This window comes from Leopardus geoffroyi, chromosome X (assembly GCF_018350155.1).
Source record: "Leopardus geoffroyi isolate Oge1 chromosome X, O.geoffroyi_Oge1_pat1.0, whole genome shotgun sequence".
In the NCBI taxonomy this organism is placed as follows: Eukaryota; Metazoa; Chordata; class Mammalia; order Carnivora; family Felidae; genus Leopardus; species Leopardus geoffroyi.
Window position 1 is genome coordinate 112,121,232 of NC_059343.1, and position 21,337 is coordinate 112,142,568.

General features: G+C 41.3%; 1 protein-coding gene and 1 pseudogene across 8 annotated transcripts in view; one reads left to right on the top strand and one right to left on the bottom strand.

Moving 5' to 3' along the window:
* Window positions 1-1,483: 1,483 nt before the first annotated feature.
* LOC123594165 (P2R1A-PPP2R2A-interacting phosphatase regulator 1-like) overlaps window positions 1,484-21,337 on the top strand; it is a 102,834-nt gene continuing 82,980 nt past the window's right edge. For all 8 annotated transcript variants that reach the window (XM_045470836.1, XM_045470838.1, XM_045470839.1 and 5 more), the window contains exons 1-4: window positions 1,484-1,563; window positions 1,868-2,054; window positions 7,769-7,847; window positions 9,944-10,030. In XM_045470836.1, coding sequence (XP_045326792.1) covers window positions 1,948-2,054; window positions 7,769-7,847; window positions 9,944-10,030 — 273 coding nt within the window. In that variant the 5' untranslated portion in view covers window positions 1,484-1,563; window positions 1,868-1,947. The remainder of the gene's footprint in view (window positions 1,564-1,867; window positions 2,055-7,768; window positions 7,848-9,943; window positions 10,031-21,337) is intronic.
* LOC123594164 lies at window positions 16,774-20,476 on the bottom strand (annotated as a pseudogene).

The window sequence follows — 21,337 nt, forward strand, 5'->3', positions numbered from 1 at the left end:
AAGCATTAAATGCAATCACATATTTAAAGTGCTTATGGGGCGCCTGGGTGGCTCAGTCAGTTAAGGCTCCAACTCTTGATTTTGCCCAGATCATGATCTCGCGGTTCATGGGATTGAGTCCTGCGTTTGTCAGCACAGAGCCTGCTTGGGATTCTCTCTCCCTCTGTCTCTGCTCCTCCCCCACATGCACATGCTTGCACTCTCTCTCTCAGAATGGATAAAAAAATTTTTTAATAAGTGCTTAGGACAGTACCTGGCATATAATTAAGTGCGTAAAAAAATGGTAGCTATTGTTAACCTGTCTTACGTCAGGAGACTCCAAATCATCCTCATGTCTGGTAATATAATTAAGTTTTTCTTATTCTGTTCTCAGAATGAATGAAGAATGACTATGATCGTTCATGTCATTAACTTGTCATGAACTGTTTCAAGATAATCCCATTACATTCACCAGTAATTAGCTGAGCAGGGTTCATGATTGAACCAATTGAGACAAGTATATGAAGACATTTTTTAAACTCTGAAGTGCTATACCATGTAGTGACTATTTTAATTAACGACTATCATTTCAGTAGTTTCACTTGCCTTCTCTGCCAGTTCTCTATACGGTTCTTAAAAGGTATGGTTTACAAAATTATTAGCATGGAGTTACGATTTCAGTATTCCGTGGCTCATTAAACTGGTGCTGACAAATTCTAAAAGAGCACTTCTTAAAATGTTTGAGCCATGACATTGTTATTAAATGGAAACACTGATTTGGATGAATATTAAATTCTGAGACACTTATTCTGAGCAAACAAGCTTCTCTACTTTAACTCAAATCATTTTCTTAGATGTATAGCTTTGAGAAGATAAATGGTATTTAGTGTAAAAATATACACTTATGATTACGGTAAAAAACAAAAACAATGAAACCACATGGAAAACAGTGATTTGTCTGCACAGTTGATTCATTTGGATTAGCGCCCTACCAGGACACTTTGGCCCCCTCCCTGTTTTTATATTATTTTTGCTTCCCTTCCCTTATGTTCTCTTATGTTTTGCCTACCAGGACACTTTGGGAGCAGGTGGCAGGTCTTGGGTTGTTCCCCCCCACCCCCCAGACGTATTGCATTATTTTAAAACTACAAATGTGTAGTGTTGGCTTTAACAGGACAGAGGTAACAAGCTTGTAGGTCTCAATTATAAGGGGATAATTGGCTGATCAAATCTGAGAAAACAATATTATATTAGACACAGCAGAAAAGACGGCGCTCCCGTACCCCTTACTCCTCCCCACCCTTTCTTTCCTAAATAGCGGTCAGCGAAACCATCCCGCGGTTCACATGGGAGCGGAGGAACAACCACGGTGAATCGCCCCTAGGAAGAGCGAAGAGAGAACCCGGCTAAGGGTAAAAAGGCGGCTCTGACTGCGCGTGCGCCCCCCCCCCCCCCCGCCCCCGCAAGGCTGGCGAAAGCGCCCTCATTAACCCTCATTGCTTGCGTAATAAGTGTGCGTCGGCGGACCGCGCGTCCGGCGCATGTGCGGAGGGGCGGCACCCAACTGATTCTCGGAGGCGACAGGTTGTAGTTTTTGCTTGGGCCGGAAAGGGTCCCCTGGGGTTTCCTTGGCCGAGGGAAATAAGGGCGAACAATTGTGGAGGTGACTAAGATAAATTCCCCACTTTCATTATAGACTTGGAGGTGGGGTATCTTCTCAGCGTTAGGGACCCGGAGCTTGTGGGGGGTCCGAGGGTCCGAGCCAGTCTTGCCACGCTTTGTGCCCACTGGTATTAGGGATGGTAGGGCTGCAAAGGTGAGCACTCGTCTAAAGGTGGTGCTTCCTCTCTTTTTCCCCTTTTCCTCTCTCCCTGCTCTCCTCACCCAGTTGACTTGTCCTTATGTGAATGGGAGCCAGAAAACCTTGCGAAGTTCGGACCAAGCAGTAGCTTCTTCCTCGACGTGGACATGGCACAAGAGAAAATGGACCTAGACTTGGAGCTGCTGCAGAGTTCAGCCACCCCAGACGACTCGCTGAAACGATCCAACAGCGCCCCTTTGATCAGTGGGCTTGGGTGAGCAGGCTTGAGATAGCAGGGGGTGGGTGGCAGGAGTTGGGGACAGTGACTTACGATAGCATTCCCATCCCTTTCTTCATCGAGCTTCTGCAGCTATCTCCCGTGTTCCTGCTGTCTGGAGATCTCACACTCAGCCTTGGGGAGGAGTGGGTTGGGCTGGCCGGAGGGAGAGCGCACACCTACCCTGAGGTTGACACACGTGAACCTGAACGTACTCTTCTGACAGTCCACAGGGACCCAAAAGCAGCAACCTATTGGTGTGGAGCAGGACTTTTTCTAACTTCACCCCATCTCTTACCCACTCCTTTGAAGAAACTGAGTGTTCCCCACCCTTTGCCTCCAGATCTTCTGTAATGACTGTAATTTTTTGTCATTCTCTCAGCTACTTTGTCACCTCTGACCTTCACCTCCAGCCATCATAAAAGGTTGCCAAGCAACTAAGCTTGGACCTTTTTTTACACCTAGTTTTTATTTGAACAAAAAGTTTAGGTACCACAGAAACTTGATCTCCTAAATGTTGCATCCTCAATGGCCGGTACTGCCCCCAACTTCGTTCTTGGGGGGAGGGTGGTGAAAAACATCTTGCCTTTTTATGTACAAACCACAGCTATACATACAAAAATTTTGTGTGAATTTTTAAGAGGGAGTAATTGGAGGGAAAATGTAAAAAAAAAAAAAAAAGGGGGGGGGGCTCCTTAGAGGGGCGCCCGAGTGGCTCAGTCGGTTAAGCATCCGAATCTTGATTTCGGCTCAGGTCATGATCTCATGGAGCCTGCTTAAGATTCTCTCTCTCCCTTTCCCTCTGCCCCTACCCTCTCTAAAAAAAGGGGGAGGGAAGACTCCTTTGAGGACTGATAATGGAAAACATAAGATTTAGAAACACTGACCTGATGGTTAACTGTTTTTCCTGCACATATCCAATATCTGGCATGGCACAAGCTTATAATTTCTTAAAATAGGGTTTGAAAGTGAGATCTTGGCTCTCACATCATAGCATCATAAAGTTTTATCAGTATTGTAAAAATGTTTGAAAAATTCATTCACTTCCTGTGTTAGTAACTTTGTTCCTCGTTTTTGCTAGCATCATACTAATTGATAGGTATAAATCACAACAGTTAGATGTGAACTCAGAGACCAGATCTACCCTCCTTATTTAATGTATGAGGAAACCGAGGCCCATAAGTCTCTAAAATGACGTAGTAGGGCCAGTACTAGGAACCTGTGTCTCCTGACTCCTAAGCTAGTGTTTTGTCCACTACTAATCAACTTCTAAGCTCATTAACTAACCAAATACAGCTTTCTGGTCATTTGAGGCAAAGGAGAATATACTGGTCCAAAAGGAAATGCAAACTAAGATTAATCAAAAAAACAATGCATTATCTTTTTTAATAGGCAGATAGAAAAATAAAGGGGAGGCAGCTGTTCATGTTGAGCTGAAAACGAGAACATTCTATAAATTCAGGATAGACCCTAATCCTATTGTATGAAAAAATGAATTGCTATGGACCCACTCTGCTAGAAGAAAGCACTTGAGGAGAATGTTGGTTTTATTGGAAGCCTTTATGAAATGAAAAAACAAGTTGCAAGCAGTCCTAGAAACAAGGAGAGTGATCGCAGTTATCCCTTCATGCTTTGTTTTGTTCTGCGAAGGATTAAAAGTTTTTATTTTTATCATATTAGAGCATGCTTACAGTGTCAAATTCTGTCGCTTAAGCTCCTGATGCATGAAGCGAAATTGGTACAGAAAGGTGAGAATCAGTTTACCTATTTATCTACGAGGAGTTAAAGATAAAGAAACCACAAGGTGGACCAAGTCCAGGGACTCTCATGTGTCATAAAGAAGTAACCCGAAGATGATATGTGACATGCCTGATGTCAGGGAACTTGGCCAAATGATCTCCTGAGGGCAGATTTTGTGCTGTTATGGCCAGTTTAGAGCATGGTCAGGAAAGTGACACGGCAGGGAAAACAATTTGGAGTAGAATTACACTAGAATTCAAGTTCACCTCCATTCTTTTTGGTTGTATATGTACACTGCTCACTTCCCTCGCTTTCTCACTAAATTGAGCCTCTAATACTTGTTGTCTTGCCTTTTTCACTGCTCATTAAATATTGTTGCACTTCTTTCAAGTAATTTTCCAATTTTGCTTGATGCTTCCTGTGTATGAACACAATCTCTTGCACCAGTATTCGCAGAATTTGTTCCTTAAATATTAACTCTTTAATATAAGAATTACTGTTTTTTTTTTTTTTTTTTCAAAAAAGTTCCTGCACTGTTTTGTGTACGTCTCGTATTAATAAAAATACTGATGTCAGGGGCGCCTGGGTGGCTCAGTAAAAATACTGAGCCTGGGTGGCTCAATTGGTTGGGTGTCCGACTTTGGCTCAGGTCATGATCTCACCGTCCATGAGTTCGAACCCAGTGTCAGGCTCTGTGCTGACAGCTCAGAGCCTGGAGCCTGCTTCCCAGTCTGTGTCTCCTTCTCTCTCTGCCCCTGCCCTGCTTGCTCTCTGTCTCTCTCTGTCTCAAAAATAAATAAAAACATTAAAAAATTTTTTTAAAAATCAAAAATACTGATGTCAAAACTTTTGAACCTCTTGGTTCTTTATACCCTTTAGCCATCTACTTGTCTGACTTCACTACTGGTGTCAATAACCTTATTTAAAGGTAGTTTTTTTTTTTTTCCTTTTACTTCTCTGGCCCTTTGAGTATTAGTAAGTTCTGGGATTTCTGCCAGTGCCTTCCCCCTGTAAATACCTCTAGTCTGGCCCTGCATTTAAACTGTTTGAAAGTCAAACTACTACCTGTGGGCCAAATCCAGCCTGCCATTTGGTTTTGTAAATAAAGTTTTATTGGAACATAGCTGTGCCCATTTGCCTACTTGTTGCCCATGGCCACTTTCCTACTACAATGACAGAGTAGCTGCCACAGAGATTGTATGTCCCACAAAGCCCAAAATGTTTACTGTCTGGCCCTTTGCAGAAGAAATTTGCCAACTATCTGGCTTATTAAATTCGTACAAACCTGGAAAGGCAATAGTGGCTGTAGTGAATGATTGCTTTGGGGATATAACTAGCATAAACATCTTGTAGCTTAGATATTTAGACAGAGCTGATTATTTCTCATCTGATGTGGTGCATTGAACCTGTATCTAGTTACAGTGTCTTTACTTGAAGTTGTAGCACTTAGTTGTAGGTATCACCTAGGATTTTATGAATTCATGTTGAGTGACTCCTACCTATTGAAATCTATGCTTCCTCAATGATTTCTTTCAGTTATAGTCTTATTAAAATTGAGTGACAAAAATTTAGGGGAGAATATAATTGCCAGCCTTAAGAATTACCCTCACATACAAGAGTGCAAATATGTAACCCATTAGTGTCCCTCCAGCTTTCTTGTGACTGCTAGAATATTTTCCTGTTCTCATAGAGAAAAATGATTGGAAAAGGAAGTAAACATTAGACCCATACCACATATCCCCTCATAAAATATTGAGTTACTACCTGTTATATACAAATTACTATGCTGCAAAGATGTATTATGACTCAGTAAGCTTTTAACTTAATAGGGAAAATAAATAATCAAAGGATTTAAATATATGATAGACTAAGATCTGTGCTTAGGGAGGGAAAGAAAGTGCTAGGGAGATGCAAAGAAGGGAGTGAGAAATGACAGTAGGATTGAGGGATAAGGAAAATGTTCTTGGAGAGGAGGCATATGAGATGGATTCTGATGGATCGATAGGATACAGACGGGAAGAGGGGAGCCGGAGAGCTGGGACAGCATTCCAAGAATATGCTAGCCTCGAGCCTGCTTAAGATTCTCTCTCTCTCTCTCTCTCTCTCTCTCTCTCTCCTTATCTCTCTCTCTCTCTTTCTCTCTCAGTCTTCCTTTCTCCCTCTCTCCTCCATCCCTCTGCCCTTTGCACCTCTCCCCCACTCTCACGCAGGTTCAAAAAAAAAATGTCCTCTTGTAAGTGAAGTGGTGGTGTTGGTAAATGGTGGGATTTAAAAAAAAATTTTTTAATGTTTATTCATTTTTGAGAGAGCATGAAGCGGGGAGGGGCAGAGAGAGAGGGAGACACGGAATCCGTAGCAGGCTCCAGGCTCCAAGCTGTCAGCACTGAGCGCAACGCAGGGCTCGAACTCATGAGCTGGGAGATCATGACCTGAACCGAAGTCAGACGCTTAACCTGCTGAGCCACCCAGGCGCCCCTGGGATTTTTTTTTTTTTTTTTTTGATGACTTTACTTCACAACATAAAGTTGGTAGCAACTGTACGTTTGTGCCAAGATTTTGTTTTGAAATCTTACTAGTTCATCACATCCAAAAGTCTAGAGCTAAAGTGTGGAGGGCTTTGAATGTCATAGTAATGAATGTAATTAAATTCAGCCCACGGTAATGAAGAGAATTACTGAATATTGTGAGCAGGAGAGCAAGCTGTCCTTCAGGAAGGTGACCTGGTAGTCTGTTAGGTAGATTGTGGCAGGGGCAAAACTGAGATGAAGTGACAAATGAGACTATTGCAAAGTCCGCAGGAAAGTAAAAAGGCTTTGAATTGGTTTTGGGCAGGGAGCCTAAAAAGAATAAGATGGCCCTATGAGCAGCTACAGAGGCAAAACCTGAAAGACTTGACACCTGAGTGGATATGGCAAAAATGAAGGAAATGTTACCAATGACTTTTATCCTCCTTGGGGAAACCTGGGTGAAAGGTACACGGGAACCCTCTGTAGTCTAGCAACTTATGGTGAGTCTTCAACTGCTTCAAAATAAAAAGTTATAAAAAAGGCCATAAAGGGGTACCTGGGTGGCTCAGTCGGTTGAGCGTCCGACTTCGGCTCAGGTCATGTCTCACAGTCCGGGAGTTCGGGCCCTGCGTCGGGCTCTGTGCTGACAGCTCAGAGCCTGGAGGCTGCTTCGGATTCTGTGTCTCTCTCTCTCTCTGCCCCTCCCTTGCTCATGCTCTGTCCCTCTCTGTCTCAAAAATAAAAACATTTTTAAAAATTAAAAAAAAAAAGACATAAAAAGGAGAAGATGTTTTCGGGGTCCCAAGCCCAAATAAGGCCGAGGCGCCATCGATGCAGAGAAAGACGAGCCCCATCTTCAGCAGGCAGCGGTTGCTTGGCTTCAGCCTGTGGTTGCCATGTGGGAACGTGGCCCGGTGTGGCCACGTCTTGCAGAGTTTTCAAGAGAAGCTAGAAATCCGGAACCTGGATTATTTGCGTGAACCCTCTTAATGTTTTGAGTGTGTGCAACTAAGTTAAAAACATTTTCATCAAACAAAAGATACCTGTGAAAATCTCAGTTCTGTCGACCTCTACCGGTTATCCCTCTTGTTCGTGTGAAAGCTTCACAGTCGAGAGGGAGTTGGTATCGCACATGGTATAGCTTCAGTCATAAATTTAAGTCAGTTACAGGTTTACACAGAAAATGATGCATTTCCAAGGCCACAATAAGTTATACTTATTCTTGGTAGCATGACTAGAGGTAAAGTGGCATGCTTGAAAATTTCTTCCCTTACAGGGACACTTGTTGAGGCTCAGCCAACTAAGGCTGTGCACGTGCACACCTATTGCAATTTATCCATCTGCACAACTGGCGCCCCAAAGAAGCCATTTACATTAATGGCATTGTTTCTTAAGTATTTGGAATCTTATTTCTTTAAAAAAAAGTTTTGTAATGGATTTTAAATGTTTTCCTTTTTTTCATAGTGATAATTCACAGGTATTCCAAGCTGACACGTTAACAACTAGAAGAAATAGCACAACGCTTATGACCCAACAATGTCCGGTAAGAAAACGCTTGTAGCAGCCTCACTTGGCCAAGACTTGTGCAGTTGGTTTTAACTAGTGCTTCTCAAACTTGAGTGTGCACCTGGAAGGCTTATTAAAATGGACTACTGGCCCTCAACCCCAGAGTTTCTGATTCTGGAGATCTGGGGCGGGACCTGAGAATTTGTATTTCTAACAAGTTCCCAATTTGAGAAACACAGCTCTAAACATCACTGAAGGAAAAATAAACATGGTGACTACAGTTATGATTGCTTTGCTGCAGCTGCAGCAGAGTTAACTTTTAAATCCCATGTGGATTTAACATTGAGATTTGTTCTTATGTATAAGACCATCTGGCTTCCAATTTTTAAAAGAATGTTCTAATTTTGAGAGGAAAATTTGCAGGCTCTCATAAGAATAGTTTTTAGGCTTTTAGTTTGACTTTTATCTCACATTTATCTTGAATTGAAAATAAAGTTTGTTTTTCATGGTGTTAAAATGTAATCTCTAAATTATTACTCTCACTTAACTAATTACCCTATAAATGTAGGTAATAGCTTGTAGATCAGTAAACCAAAATGAACAAATGATTTACTAAATGAATCTCTTTATTGATGTGAAATTCATATAATATACAGTTAATTAATTGGAAAGTATTCAATTCAGGGGCATTTAGTGCATTTACAGTGTTGTTCAACTACCACCTCTCTCTGGTTTCAAAAAGCACACACTCTTATCTTGTTTTCCAGGTTGAAGGCTTTCAGTCTTTCATCGCTGAGTATGATATTACCTATAGGTTTTGGTAAATGCCCTCTATCATGTTAGGGAGGTTCCTTTCTCTTCCTACGTACTTGAGTATTTTTATCATCAAAGCATTGGATTGTTTCAAACGCTTTTCCTGCATCTATTGAAATAATCATGTGGTTTTTCCCCCCTCTGTTCTGTTAACATGATGCATTACATTGATTTTCTTTTATGGAACCACATTTGCATTCCTAGGATAAATCCCACTTGGTCTTGCTGTATGATCCTTTTAATGTACTATTGGATTTGGTTTGCTATTACATTGTTGAGAATTTTTCCATTTGTATTCTTCATACGCAATGTTGGTCTGTAGTTTTCTTTTCTTGTAGTGTCTTTGCTGGCTTTGGTATCAGGGTAATGCTGATCTCATAGAATGTGTCAGGAAATGTTCCTCCTCTTCTATTTTTGGAAGAGTTTGAGTAGGATTGGTGTTGATTCTTCTTTAAATGTTTGGTAAAATTCACCAGTGAAGCTATATCTGACTTTTCTTTGTTGGGAGGGTTTTGAAACAGATTCTATCTCTGTACTTGTTTACAGATCTATTGAGGTTTCCTATTTTTTCTTGAGTTTGTTTGGTAATTTACGTGATTTTTAGGTATTTGTCCATTTCTTCTAGATTACCTAATTTGTTGACGTATAGTTGTTCATAGATTTCTCTTACGTGATTTTTTAGTGAAATGTTATAGCTTGGAACCCATTTTAAAATAATGCCTCCTGATCTTGCAACTGGGTATTTTCCTCTTTGTAGAATGGTATCCAATATTATTTCCCCCAATGCACTAATATTATACCAGGAAAAAAATAGAATTGTTCGTTAAACAAATCTTCCTGCTTTTACTCATTCATTTATTTACTCATTCATTTAACAATATTTATTGACTGCTTGCTTCTCCATCAAAGCCCTCCCTACCTATTCATTCTTCTTTTCTACTCAGCCAAGCCAACAAATATTTTTAGGAACCTCCTATGTATTAAGCCCTGATCTAGTTGCCAGAGAGATCTAACCTAGTTTGAGGGGTTGAGGGAGGAAATGACCTCTCTTAGTTGAGATCTTACTGATGTGTAGGAGTTAGCTAGCTTGGGATATGGCCTATAGGAGCAGACCGTACTCCAGGTAAAAAATGACACGTGTAAAAGCCTGGAAATGAAAAGGAGTATGGTGTGTAGAGAATTTGAAAGAAGTGCATTCTAGCTAAAGTGGAAGTAAGGATGAAGTGGGGAGAGATGACATTGATTGGATGCATAGATTAGTGCACAATCTCGTAGGGCCTTCCAAGTCGTGCTAAAGATTTTTCACTTTGTCCTTCTAAGGTCAATGTGAAGCCACTAAAGAATTCTAAGTCTGGGACTGACATGACCAGATTTGCATCTTTGAAAGACTACCCTGGCTGCAAAGCGGTAAGTAGATTGGAAGTGGGCAAAAGGAAATACAGGATGATCAGATAGGAGGCAGCTGCGGTGACCCTGGCTACTGCGATGGCCGTGAGCATGGAGGAGAGTAGGAGATTCGGGAGATATTTGAAAGGTAGACTCAATTGTTGATAAATTTGATGGAGGGTGGGCAACGGTGGAGGCAAGGATGACTGCTAGGCCTCTGGCTTGGGCAGTTGATGGGTCGGTGGGGCCACAGAAGAAGGGAACATTGGCAGAAGAATGGATTTGGAGGGAAGACGAGTTTAGTGTTGGACATGTTAAATTTGAAGTTCTCTGGGATCTCTAAGTGAAGATGTTAGTTGTACTGATCTCAGTGCCACTGAGTTTGAAGCTCAGTTTGAAGGAACAGTTTGAAGCCCAGGATAGAGATCTGAGCTAAAGACCCATGTTTAGGCACCATCACTGGATCGTTAATTAAAGCTCTGGGAATGCATGCTATGACCTATGCAGAAAGTATAAAAGAAGAAGAGGCTACAGGAAACAGCTTTAAAGATCACCAGTAGTACCATGAAAAGACACGGAAAAGTATTAAGTTATATGCTATCGAGTGGCCAGAGAGCAAGTGCTTAAGTAATACTTAAGTATTAAGTTATAAAGACTGAAGGATGTCCTTTGAGTTACCAAAATGGAGATTAGTAATGAATTTCTTGTATTTGAAAGCAAATTCTGTGGAGAGAGGGGTGGGGTGAAATGAAGCCAGATTGGATTGGGTTGAAGAATGAGAAGAAAGGACTTACAAATGGCATTGTATATACTAGCTTGGTTATTCGGGTACACGTTACCCTTTCTATGTGCTAATTTCCTCATCTGTAAAATGGGAATGTAACCGTATCTGTCTCATAGGTTTGTTGAAGTGAGTACATTAATCAGTGTAAAATATATCCGTAAAACTGGAAGAAAGAGAGAAACTTACAGCACATAGCACAACAATGTGAATATACTTGACACCACTGAACTGGTACATTTCCACACAGTTAAGATGGCAAATTTTATGTTATGTGTATTTTAACATAGTTTAAAGGGGAAAAATGCTCACAGCATGTAAAAAAAAAATCAGTGTAAAGCACTTAGCACAGCATTGACACATACTAAATGCTCCACAAATATTATTAATTTTTTTAGTTTTATTAGTAATGGTACATATATAGAACAGACATGTACCTGGCATTTTTTTAAATGCATAATTTTCCTTTGGAATTCTAGGCTTTTAATTTGCATAATGTTCAGTTTAATATAATGTGTGTTTTAAAACAAACCATCTTATGTAACAGGTTGTGTTTGGCACAACTGACGTCATTTACACTTACCTGATGACAGGAGTTTCAAGGCTTATTGGTTTCACTTGCTGTAACAGCATGATGCATGAGGTTTTATTTTGTTCAAAGTCTGCACTTCCTTATTATTGTGAGACTTATGTAGGTTTATACTTGCTTTCGGGATAGATAGGCCAAGTTGTCTGGGAGAATGACAGATAGTTGGGATGCTTTTGGCAGAAGTAACAAAATCCAGTTAGAAGCAGCTTAAACTTTAAGGGAATTTATTATCTCCAATAACAAGAAATCTTAAGGAAAGGAGCTTCCAGGGTTGGTTAATTCAGTGGCTCAGTGATGTCATCAGACACCCAGGTTCCTTCTGTCTTTCCACTCTGCTACCCTCAGCAGCCTCACTAAACTTTGTACCTAGTAATTAGACGTAGGGTTCAGAATCCTATGTATAGCATGAGCTTGCATGTATTTACAGATGTTGAGAAGGATATGTGTCAATCTATCAGTAGTTATTTCTGGAGCATGGAATCATAGGAAGACTATTAATTTATAGCATTTCTATACTATTTGCTTTTCACAAAGCATCAGCAATACAGGTGTTTTCATTTCCTTTTTTTAAATTTTTTGTAATGTTTATTCATTTTTGAAAGAGAGAGACAGAGCACAAGCAGGGGTGGGGCGGAGAGAGAAGGGGACACAGAATCCGAAGCAGGCTCCAGGCTCCGAGCTGTCAGCACAGAGCCCGACGCTGGGCTCGGACTCACGATCCGCGAGATCATGACCTGAGCCGAAGTCGGACGCTCAACCAACTGAGCCACCCACGCGCCCCCAGGTATTTTCATTTCTAGCTGATATATCACATCACAAATTAGAAACATCATTCTTGAAAAAATGCATGTATTATTGAGTGATAACATGAATCATAAGTTTAAGGGTCCTACCCTATACTGGACTGTCCTTAAAATTGGCGTGGCAAGAACCTAGAGTAGCCAAGTTCATACAGACAGAAAGTAGAATGGTGGCTGCCAGGGGCTAGGAGGAGGGTGGAATGAAGAGTATTTAGTGGGTATAGAGTTTCGCTTTTGCAAGATGAAAAGAGTTCTGGATACTGGTTGCACAACAATATGAATGTACTTAACACTATTGAACTGTACATTTAAAAGTGGTTAAGATGAGAAGTTTTATGTATATTTTATCACCATTAAAATTTCTCAGGGGCACCTGAGTGGCTCAGTCGGTTAAGCGTCCGACTTCGGCTCAGGTCAGGATCTCACGGTTCATGAGTTCGAGCCCCATGTCGGGCTCTGTGCTGACAGCTCAGAGCCTGGAGCCCGCTTCAGACAGGGCTGTGTCTCCCTCTGTCTGCCCCTCCGCTGCTTGCACTCTGTTTCTTGCATTGTCTCAAAAATAAATAAACATTTTTAAAAATTAAAAAAAAATTTTTTTCATGTATTTCAGTGAAGGTGAAAGTGTTTTAGGAAAAATTGCAGTGGTAGAAGGTATTGAAGAACCATGGGTGCCCTTTAACATGCAGATAAAGATGTATATTTCCAAACCTTGTAAAAATCTGCTGTCTCACAATTATTTTCTGAATTAAGTGCCAATATTTTCCTCCCCACTCTCAGAAAATCACTCCACCCCACTTCTGATGATCAGAAACTTGAGGCCCTCTTTTTTTCTTTTAAAGTAGGCTCCACGCCTAGCATGGAGCCCAGTCTGGGGCCCAAACTCACAACCCCAAGATCAAGTCCCGAGCTGAGATCGAGTCAGATGCTTCACCAACTGAGCCACCCAGGTGCCCCCTGAGGCCTTCTTCTGACTGTGGGGACCATGCCGTCCCCCCAAATTATCCCTTCGCTGTATCTCCTAAGAACTCCAGGGTTTGCATGCCTGTTCCCCACCCTTCCACTAGGAATTCACTTCCTGGCACCCCTGTTTGATTTGGTTTAGCTACATCTCCTCATCTCTACCCCCACCTTCTCAAAACAGAGCAGGAGAAATATTTCATCTTCCTCTTGGAAATGATTGTGCTTTTCTTGAGCAGTTTGTCCATTTTAATGTCATGACTACTGATACTTGTCTGATTACGGTTTGCTTTTCACATTGGCAACTACAAACTAAATTTAATTTATGGCCCACCCAGTAGTGAGTGTATAATACATTCCTGGCCCTGCTTTATGCTCGGTCTTGCTAGCCTGCATTCAATTCATGTTCAGAATCAGTCACTGCAGGAACTAGGCAGAGGCATTCGTAAACACAGCACACAACTCTTGTTCAGGATTTTTTAAGTGCTTTATCTCTAGTAACTACAGAAGGAAAATGGGTTAAAATTAGCAACTGTAGTCAAGTTAAAATTCTCTCCAAAGAATTTGATGTCTTCACAATATTAATTTTCTGTGGTTTCTCTTTTAAATGGAAATGAGCTTGATCTTTCTTATCGTAATTCCTTCACTGGAGGTAATGCTTGGGAATCAGCTTCACCCAGCACCCACCCCAACGCCCCTCCTCCTCCCCACCCCCATGACATCATTCCTTGGTGCTGATACTCTTGCTTCCTCCCAAGGACTTTTTCCCCCTAGAGTGTGAGAGAAAGGCACAATGAGAAATTGATACAAAAGATACCAGTGAGGTTTATTGAGATCTCAGGAAATGCTTTATTTCTATTTTAGTACCTTGTTTCGTGTAGTAAAATTATCTAAGGTAATTCCCTTGCAAACACCACCTGTAGTACTTAACCTGTGGGAGATTCTTTTCCAAAAGCCTTCTTTTCTCCATTTAATTTTCCATGTCATTCCTAAAAGAATCAGCCAAGTCCAGTCCACATTTTGTCCAGTGTAAGAACCTTCCTGTGGCTAATGATTCAAATCCTACCTTCCCGAGACATTCACATTACATTCCTGTTGATCTCCTCAGTTGCAGTCAGGCAGTCTTCCTGGGATTTCCTAGATAAAGTTTTCCGATATGAAATTCTTTTTTTTTTTTTTTTTTTTTTTACAAATTTTATTTTTTTAAGTTTATTTATTTATTTTGAAAGAGAGAGCAAGTGTGCACAAGCAAGCAGGGGAGGGGCAGAGAGAGAGGGAGAGAATCCCAAGCAGGCTCCGCACTGTCAGCACAGAGCCCAATGCAGGGCTTGAACTCACAAAACAGAAGATCAAGGCCTGAGCCAAAACCAAAAGTCAGACACTTAACCGACCCAGCCACCCAGGCACCCCACAATGGGAAATTCTAGGCCTTTACCTGAAACTAACCAGTTTCTTCCCAACCCTTAGATATCAATTAAAAATAATCTCTTCTGGGAAGTCTTTCATAGTTCAGAACAGTTTGCCACACCATGCAATTCTCTTATTTTGTTTTTAATAACATGTCGTCATAATACAGCTCAAGTACCGTAATTTCTTTATATAGAGCATATGTATATATTTATATTCAGCTTAGCGTGTCTTTCCAATTAGATTATAAATCTTATAAACCTGAGTGTTTCACATTTTATATTACCTTTCTGGGCATTTGAATGATGACAATATGAGAATCAGTAGCATGAATTAAATATATTAAAATTCTGCTTGTTCAAAGTGTGTGTGTGGGGGGGTGGGTGTGGGTGCGTGTGTGTATTTGATGGGGTTTTTTTTAGGGGCAAACCTATATTTTCAGTTTTGGTGCATGTCACTGTATAACAACTTCTCAGTGATCAATGCTAATAAAGGGAAGCATTGGGGGAGAATATCCAAAACTGTGGCTAAATCACAATATTTTCTGCTTGCTTTGGAGAGTCGATTATTTTCATAGTATTCTCTAAGAATGGGCATACAGCTTTTTTTAAATTAGTGATCATATCTAATGTTGGAGAGAGAGGAGGAGATTGATGTTCTCATACACTGCTAGACAGTAAATCTGTATAAGCTTTCTGGAGGGCAGTTTGGCAGTGTGTATCAACAGCCTTGTGATCCAGAAATTCCATCTCTATGAATTTCTCCTAAAGAATTCATTAAGGATATCTGCAAAGATTAGCTTAAAGGTTATTATCACAACATTATTTATAAGAGTAAGCAAAAAAATGTGGCAACAGTATGCATGTCCAACAAGAGGGAATAGGTTAAATGAATGTGCCTTCATTATCCGAGTTTGAATCCCAGTTCTAGCAATTACTAGCTGTATGAACTTGAGCAAGTTGCCTAATTTCTCTGGCCCTCACTTTCCTCATCTTCTTTAAATTTTTTTTTAACTTGATTTATTTTGAGAGGTAAATAGAGCAAGCAAGGGAGGAGCAGAGAGAGAGAGAGAGAGAGAGAGAGAGAGAGAGAGAGAATGAATCCCAAGCAGGTTCCTCACCATCAGCATGGAGCCCAACCTGGGGCTTGAATCCATGAACCATGAGATCATGACCTGAGCCCAAACCAAGAGTTGGGAGTTTAAACAACTGAGCCACCCAGGCACCCCTCACTTTTCTAATGTTTAAAATGGGGAAAATATTGGGGTGCCTGGGTGGCTTAGTTGGTTAAGCGTCTGACTTTGGCTCAGGTCATGATCTGCCAGCTCGTGAGCTTGAGCCCCGCATCAGGCTCTGTGCTGACAGCTCAGAGCCTGGAGCCAGCTTCGGATTCTGTGTCTCCCTCTCTCTCTCTGCCCCTCCCCGACTTGTGCTCTATCTCTCTGTCTCAAAAAATAAATACACATTAAAATTTTTAAAAATAAAACGGGGACAATAATAATGTCTACGTAAGGGGTTGTTGTGAGAATTGAGTGAAATAAGACATGCCTGGCATATAATGGGTGCTTCCTATTATGGTACATTCATATAATATTCGGCCTTTAAAAATGGTATTGCAGGGGTCGCCCGGGTGGCTCAGTCAGCTAAGCATCCAACTCTTGATTTGGGCTCAGGTCATGATCTCATGGTTCATGAGTTCGAGCCCTGCGTTGGGCTCCTCACTAACAACACAGAGCCTGCTTGGGATTCTGTCTCTCCCTCGCTCTCCATCTCTCAAAAAATAAATAGACTTTGAAAAATAAAAAAATAAAAACGGGGTTGCTGGTAGGGTGCCTGGCTGGCTCAGTCAATAGATCATGTGACTCTTGATCTCTGAGTCATAAGTTCAAGCCCCACATTGGGTGTGGAACCTACTTAAAAATTAAAAAAAATAAAAATGGTATTGCAGGTGAATTTTAACATGGAAAGATACGTGGAATATATTAGGTTATTTTTATTTTATTTTGACAGTAAAAATGCAGTTTATTCACCTATTTATAAGACAGTATATAAGAGGCAAAGTGTTTCACATCATAGATTTCACTTCTCACTCCTTGAACTGTTCATTTCTTTTGCTAAAACGAGAGACTAGAGGCGCCTGGGTGGCTTAGTCAGTTAAGTGTCCAACTCTTGATTTGGGCTCGGGTTGTGATCACCTGATTCATGAGATTGAGCCCCACTTTGGGCTCTGCACTGACAGTGCTAGCTCTCTCTCTCTCAAAAAATAAGTAAACATTTTTTTTATAAAAATACAATAAAAGGAGAGACTAATGGGGAAATGCCAGGCAATGCTTAGGCAACTAAAATAAGGTCGGGGTGGGGAGGCAGTGCTAAGGTCATCCTCATAGGGATGGGCACAAAGGGGCTTTTAGTCGCAAGCTGATTTTCTAGAACTGGTACTGGAAGCACAGGAGCACCACTTCTGGATGTTCATACTTCAGCTCCACCACACAGGCACAGCAGCACCTTCTGGTAGCTGTCCTTGCTGTCTCCCTGGATGTGGTAGTGCAGGGACATGCCATGCTTTGTCTTGAATTCAGACGTAATTTTTAACATGTCCCCTTGCTTCACTTGTGGACACCCATGATTCTAATCAGGGCCTTATCATGAACTCTCTTGCCCTTTAGGAAATCACACAATTAGTCATCAAAATAGGGGGGCTTGTTCTGAATACATTGGACCAGGTTCAGAAAAGCATTTTCCAGGTCTCCTTTGACCTACTCCTTGATCATAAAGGCTGTAGCTCTTGTACCTTTCGAATTCTTTCTGGAGGCGACACACACTTGCTTGGTCATGGTTCTGATCCCCTTGAGAACATCAGTTTCTTTCCTCTTTACCCCAGCATTAGAGATCATAGGCATCTAGGGTCAAACAGTTCGTAATCAATGAGCCATCCTCGGCTCTTCTACCCTTTGCAAGGGCAAACATGGGCTTGCAGAAGTCACCAGATGTGGTGGAAAGAATGTCCTTCTCCAGATCAGTCTTGTGCATTTCCTTGTAGACTGCTAATTGGTCCTTGAGCAGATGATCTCAGTGAGCGAGTCCTCATCAGTCCTCAGCACCTTCATGGGGGGAGGCATTCAGCTTGGAAGCCTCATACTGAGCAGGTGTTTTCAGTAGGCCCCAAATCACCTTCTCTAGGTGGCCAGTGGAGGCTGAGTTCAATGCTGATGCAAATTCCTTTTTGGCCCTTCTCTGGTAGGCGAAGGCAATATTCTGTCTCTCCTCATTGCTGCGGTTGGTCAATATATTGATGGCAGTGACCTCATCCACACCTTTAGTCTTGATGCCATTTCATTGTTCAAAGGATTCTGCTCAGCATCCACTTGGTGTATGTTTTGACCATCCTGTGTGCATTTGGGGACTGTAGAGGGGTCACCCTCCAAGCTGAGTTTGTGCAGAATTTCGTGAACAGTAGACATCCTGATAAGATGCTGGCCCAGGAGCTGAAAGCTGCGAGCATCCCCAGATGCACAGCCAGAATATATTAAATTATAAAGAAAAAAAATACCCAAACGACAAAACAGTATGCGTGGTAGGATCCAGGTCTGGAAAAATAAACACTGAGATATTTGCTATGGTCATGTCTGGATGGTGGGTGTTGCTAGGTTTTTTCCCATTATATTTTATACTGAGTATATCTTGTTTTATCATGAGAAAAAAGTGAGTCAGTTTCCGTTGGAAAAAAAAGATCAGGATGAATAGGTGGTGCACAGAGGGTTTTTAGGGCATTGAAATTACTCAGTCCAATACTGTAATGATGGATATGGGCCATTATATGTATGTCCAAGTCCATAGGGTGTATAACATGGAGAGTGGACCCTAATGTAAACTAGGAGCTTTGGGTGGTGGTGATATGTCAATTTAGGTTCAGTTGTTACAACAATTTACCACTTGCGTTCAGATTTTGATGGTGGGAGAAGCCATGCTTATGTGAGAGGAGAGGAAATCTCTATACCTTCCACTCCGTTTTGCTGTGAACCTAAAACTGTTTAAAAAAATAGTCTATTACAAATAAATTAGTTAAAAGATCACATGGGGAAAACAATGAAGAATGCTGGGTAGGAAGGAATAGATATATCCGAGTCGTTGTTGATATGTTATTAAACATTGAATTCTAGAAATATTTGATGATGGTAGTGATAATGGTGGTAGTGGTAGTAATAGGCACCATTTACTGAGCACATACTATGTGCCAGGTGTTCTGTTAAGCATACCACATGTATTATTGCCATTATCACAGTTCATACAAATAGGTGCTTGAAAGAGAAAGTCTTGTTACATTGTTCCTAACACTATTCCATACAATAATAAAATGTCCAACATATCCCTTTTATGCAAGTTTCATGGAGAAAAGTTTCCTGACTTTGGCAAGAAGGGTCACCTAGTAGCCTTATTGATTTGAATTAGGAATTTTCTTGAACTGTCAACTGTGGCACATGCTTAGAACAGGCTAGTCTGAATTTCTGGCCGGTCAGCAGTCATGGGCTCTTCGATACCTCCTTCTTTATACCCATCCTCTGGATAGAGAGTGACCCAGGCTCCGGGCTGATGAATATCTGAGTGTGTCTCTTCCAAAGTTAAATAGACAATGCTGTTAGGTATCATCTGCTCATCTGTGTATACTAAAGTAGATCATTTTGCACAGTCCAAATTTTTTGAGTGTGTCATTCAAGGCTTTCCAGCATCTTTGCCCTCTCGACCTCGGAATCTTCCATCCCTCCAGAGATACCTGGTGTTGCACTCGCACGAAACTAACAATCTTTCCTAAAACACATTTCCTAAAACATGCTGTATACTTTCCCTTTTCTATTGCTTATGCTGTCAAACTCCTTGTCCTATGAGTCCCAACTCAAATGCCACCTTGTGCCTTATCTGTCTCCTGTCTCCCACTCCCTATGCCCATTCCCTTAATCTTTGCTTTCTATTCCCACCCCGCTTTGCCTCTATCTCACACGCATTTCCTTGTCTCTCATATAATAATTTGCTTTCGTGTCTGGATTGGAAGGTGTCTGAGTGTAATAACTATGACTTATTAGTTTTTCTTTTAATCTTTCCTTCCCCTCTGAGCAGAAAAGCAGTTCCTTAAACCTAATAAGGGCCCAGTAAATATTGAAATACTTAATGGTTAGCCCTATTTGTCTGTCAGTGAATTATTATAATGAAGTAGTTGTGGCTAACTGTCAAATGTAATTTAGATATAGTGAATTTTCAGTTACTGCACATCACTTTTCTATTCTTACTTCTCGACCTTTGCTGTTTCCTCCACCGTCCAGCAGATGATTAGGAAAATGCAAATTGGTTTTAATATTTTCTTAAGCAAAATGTAACTAGTGAGGTAATATGCTCCTTTAAAAAGTCATATGATACGTTTTTAAATGGAATAAAAATTCAGACCAGGTACTACTTCATAAAAACATTTGTCCAACACACTCTCTTTGAGCATACATCTTCTCCCCATGTACCAACTCACTCTTCTTACTGCCTTTCCTGGCTACCCCCCACCCATAGGTCTCAGCTAGGAACCTCAGGCCGGTCTTCAGCTCTTCACTCTTTTTTCCTTTTTTTTTAAAGAATTTATTTTTAAGTAATCTCTATTCCCAACGTGGGGCTCGAACTCAACAACCCCGAGATCAAGAGTTGCACGCTGCACCGACTCAGCCAGCCGGGTGCCCCTCTTCACTTTCTGATCGTTTCTCCAGTCTGCCGCCTCCTCTTCTCCCATCCTTTTTTATTCAGACTCTCATCTTTTACCTGGTCTTTGATCCTGCTTCTGGTCCCTTGTCCCTCCACTCTCAGTTTGTTATGTATATGCTGCTAGGGTTGCCTTTCCAAAACAGATATGATCTTGTTTAAGATACCTTTGAGGGGCACCTGGGTGGCTCAATCGGTTAAGCGTCCAACTCTTGATTTCAGCTCAAGTCATGATCTCATGGTTCATGAGATCAAGCCCCACATCGGGCTCTGCGCTGACATTATAGAGCCTGCTTGGGATATTCTCTCTCTCTCTCTCTCTCTCTCTCTTTCTTTCTTTCCCTCTCTCTCTTCCCCTCCCCCACCGTCGGGCACACACGTGTGTGCGCACACTCTCTCTCAGTAAATAAATAAACATTTAAAATACCTTTGAGTTTGAAGAACTCAGAAGGACCTATGCTTTAGGTTTCCTATTGGGCTCAAAGGCTAAAGTCCAGAATCTACCATTTGGTTGCAGCCAAAGTTCCCCAGATTTGCTTCCTTTCATGCTCTATCATGTACCAAACTTCAGCCACCCTGAATGTCTCTGTTCTCCAAACATGCCTCTGTCTAAGCATCTCTTCCCACTCCCTGAAATACCCTGCTTCCTCTTCTCTATTGAATCCCTGCCCTCCTCTGGGAAGCCTTCCCTAGGGCCCCAGGCAGAGATATAGTCTCTGTGCTTTGATTTCTCCCTTATCATAACTCGTTCTGGCACTGGCCTAGTTTTCCCTACCTACACTTTGAATTTCTCAAGGATAGGAAAATGTTTTATTTACCTTTGAGTCTTCAGGGCCTAGCACAGTGCTTTACCTCATCAAGTATTTCCAAATTCACAACTCAGTGTGCTCTTAAGATATAATGTAGAAGTAAGATACGGTAGATTCATTATCTGGCATTTTAAGGACTGACCAGGATACAGGTAGAATGGATAAATGAATTCTAAAGGTAATTTGCAAGCCTCTTTTTCACCGTTACCTTTAAATCCCTCCATTCTTTCATGTCTCTCTTGTGTGGGTCCTC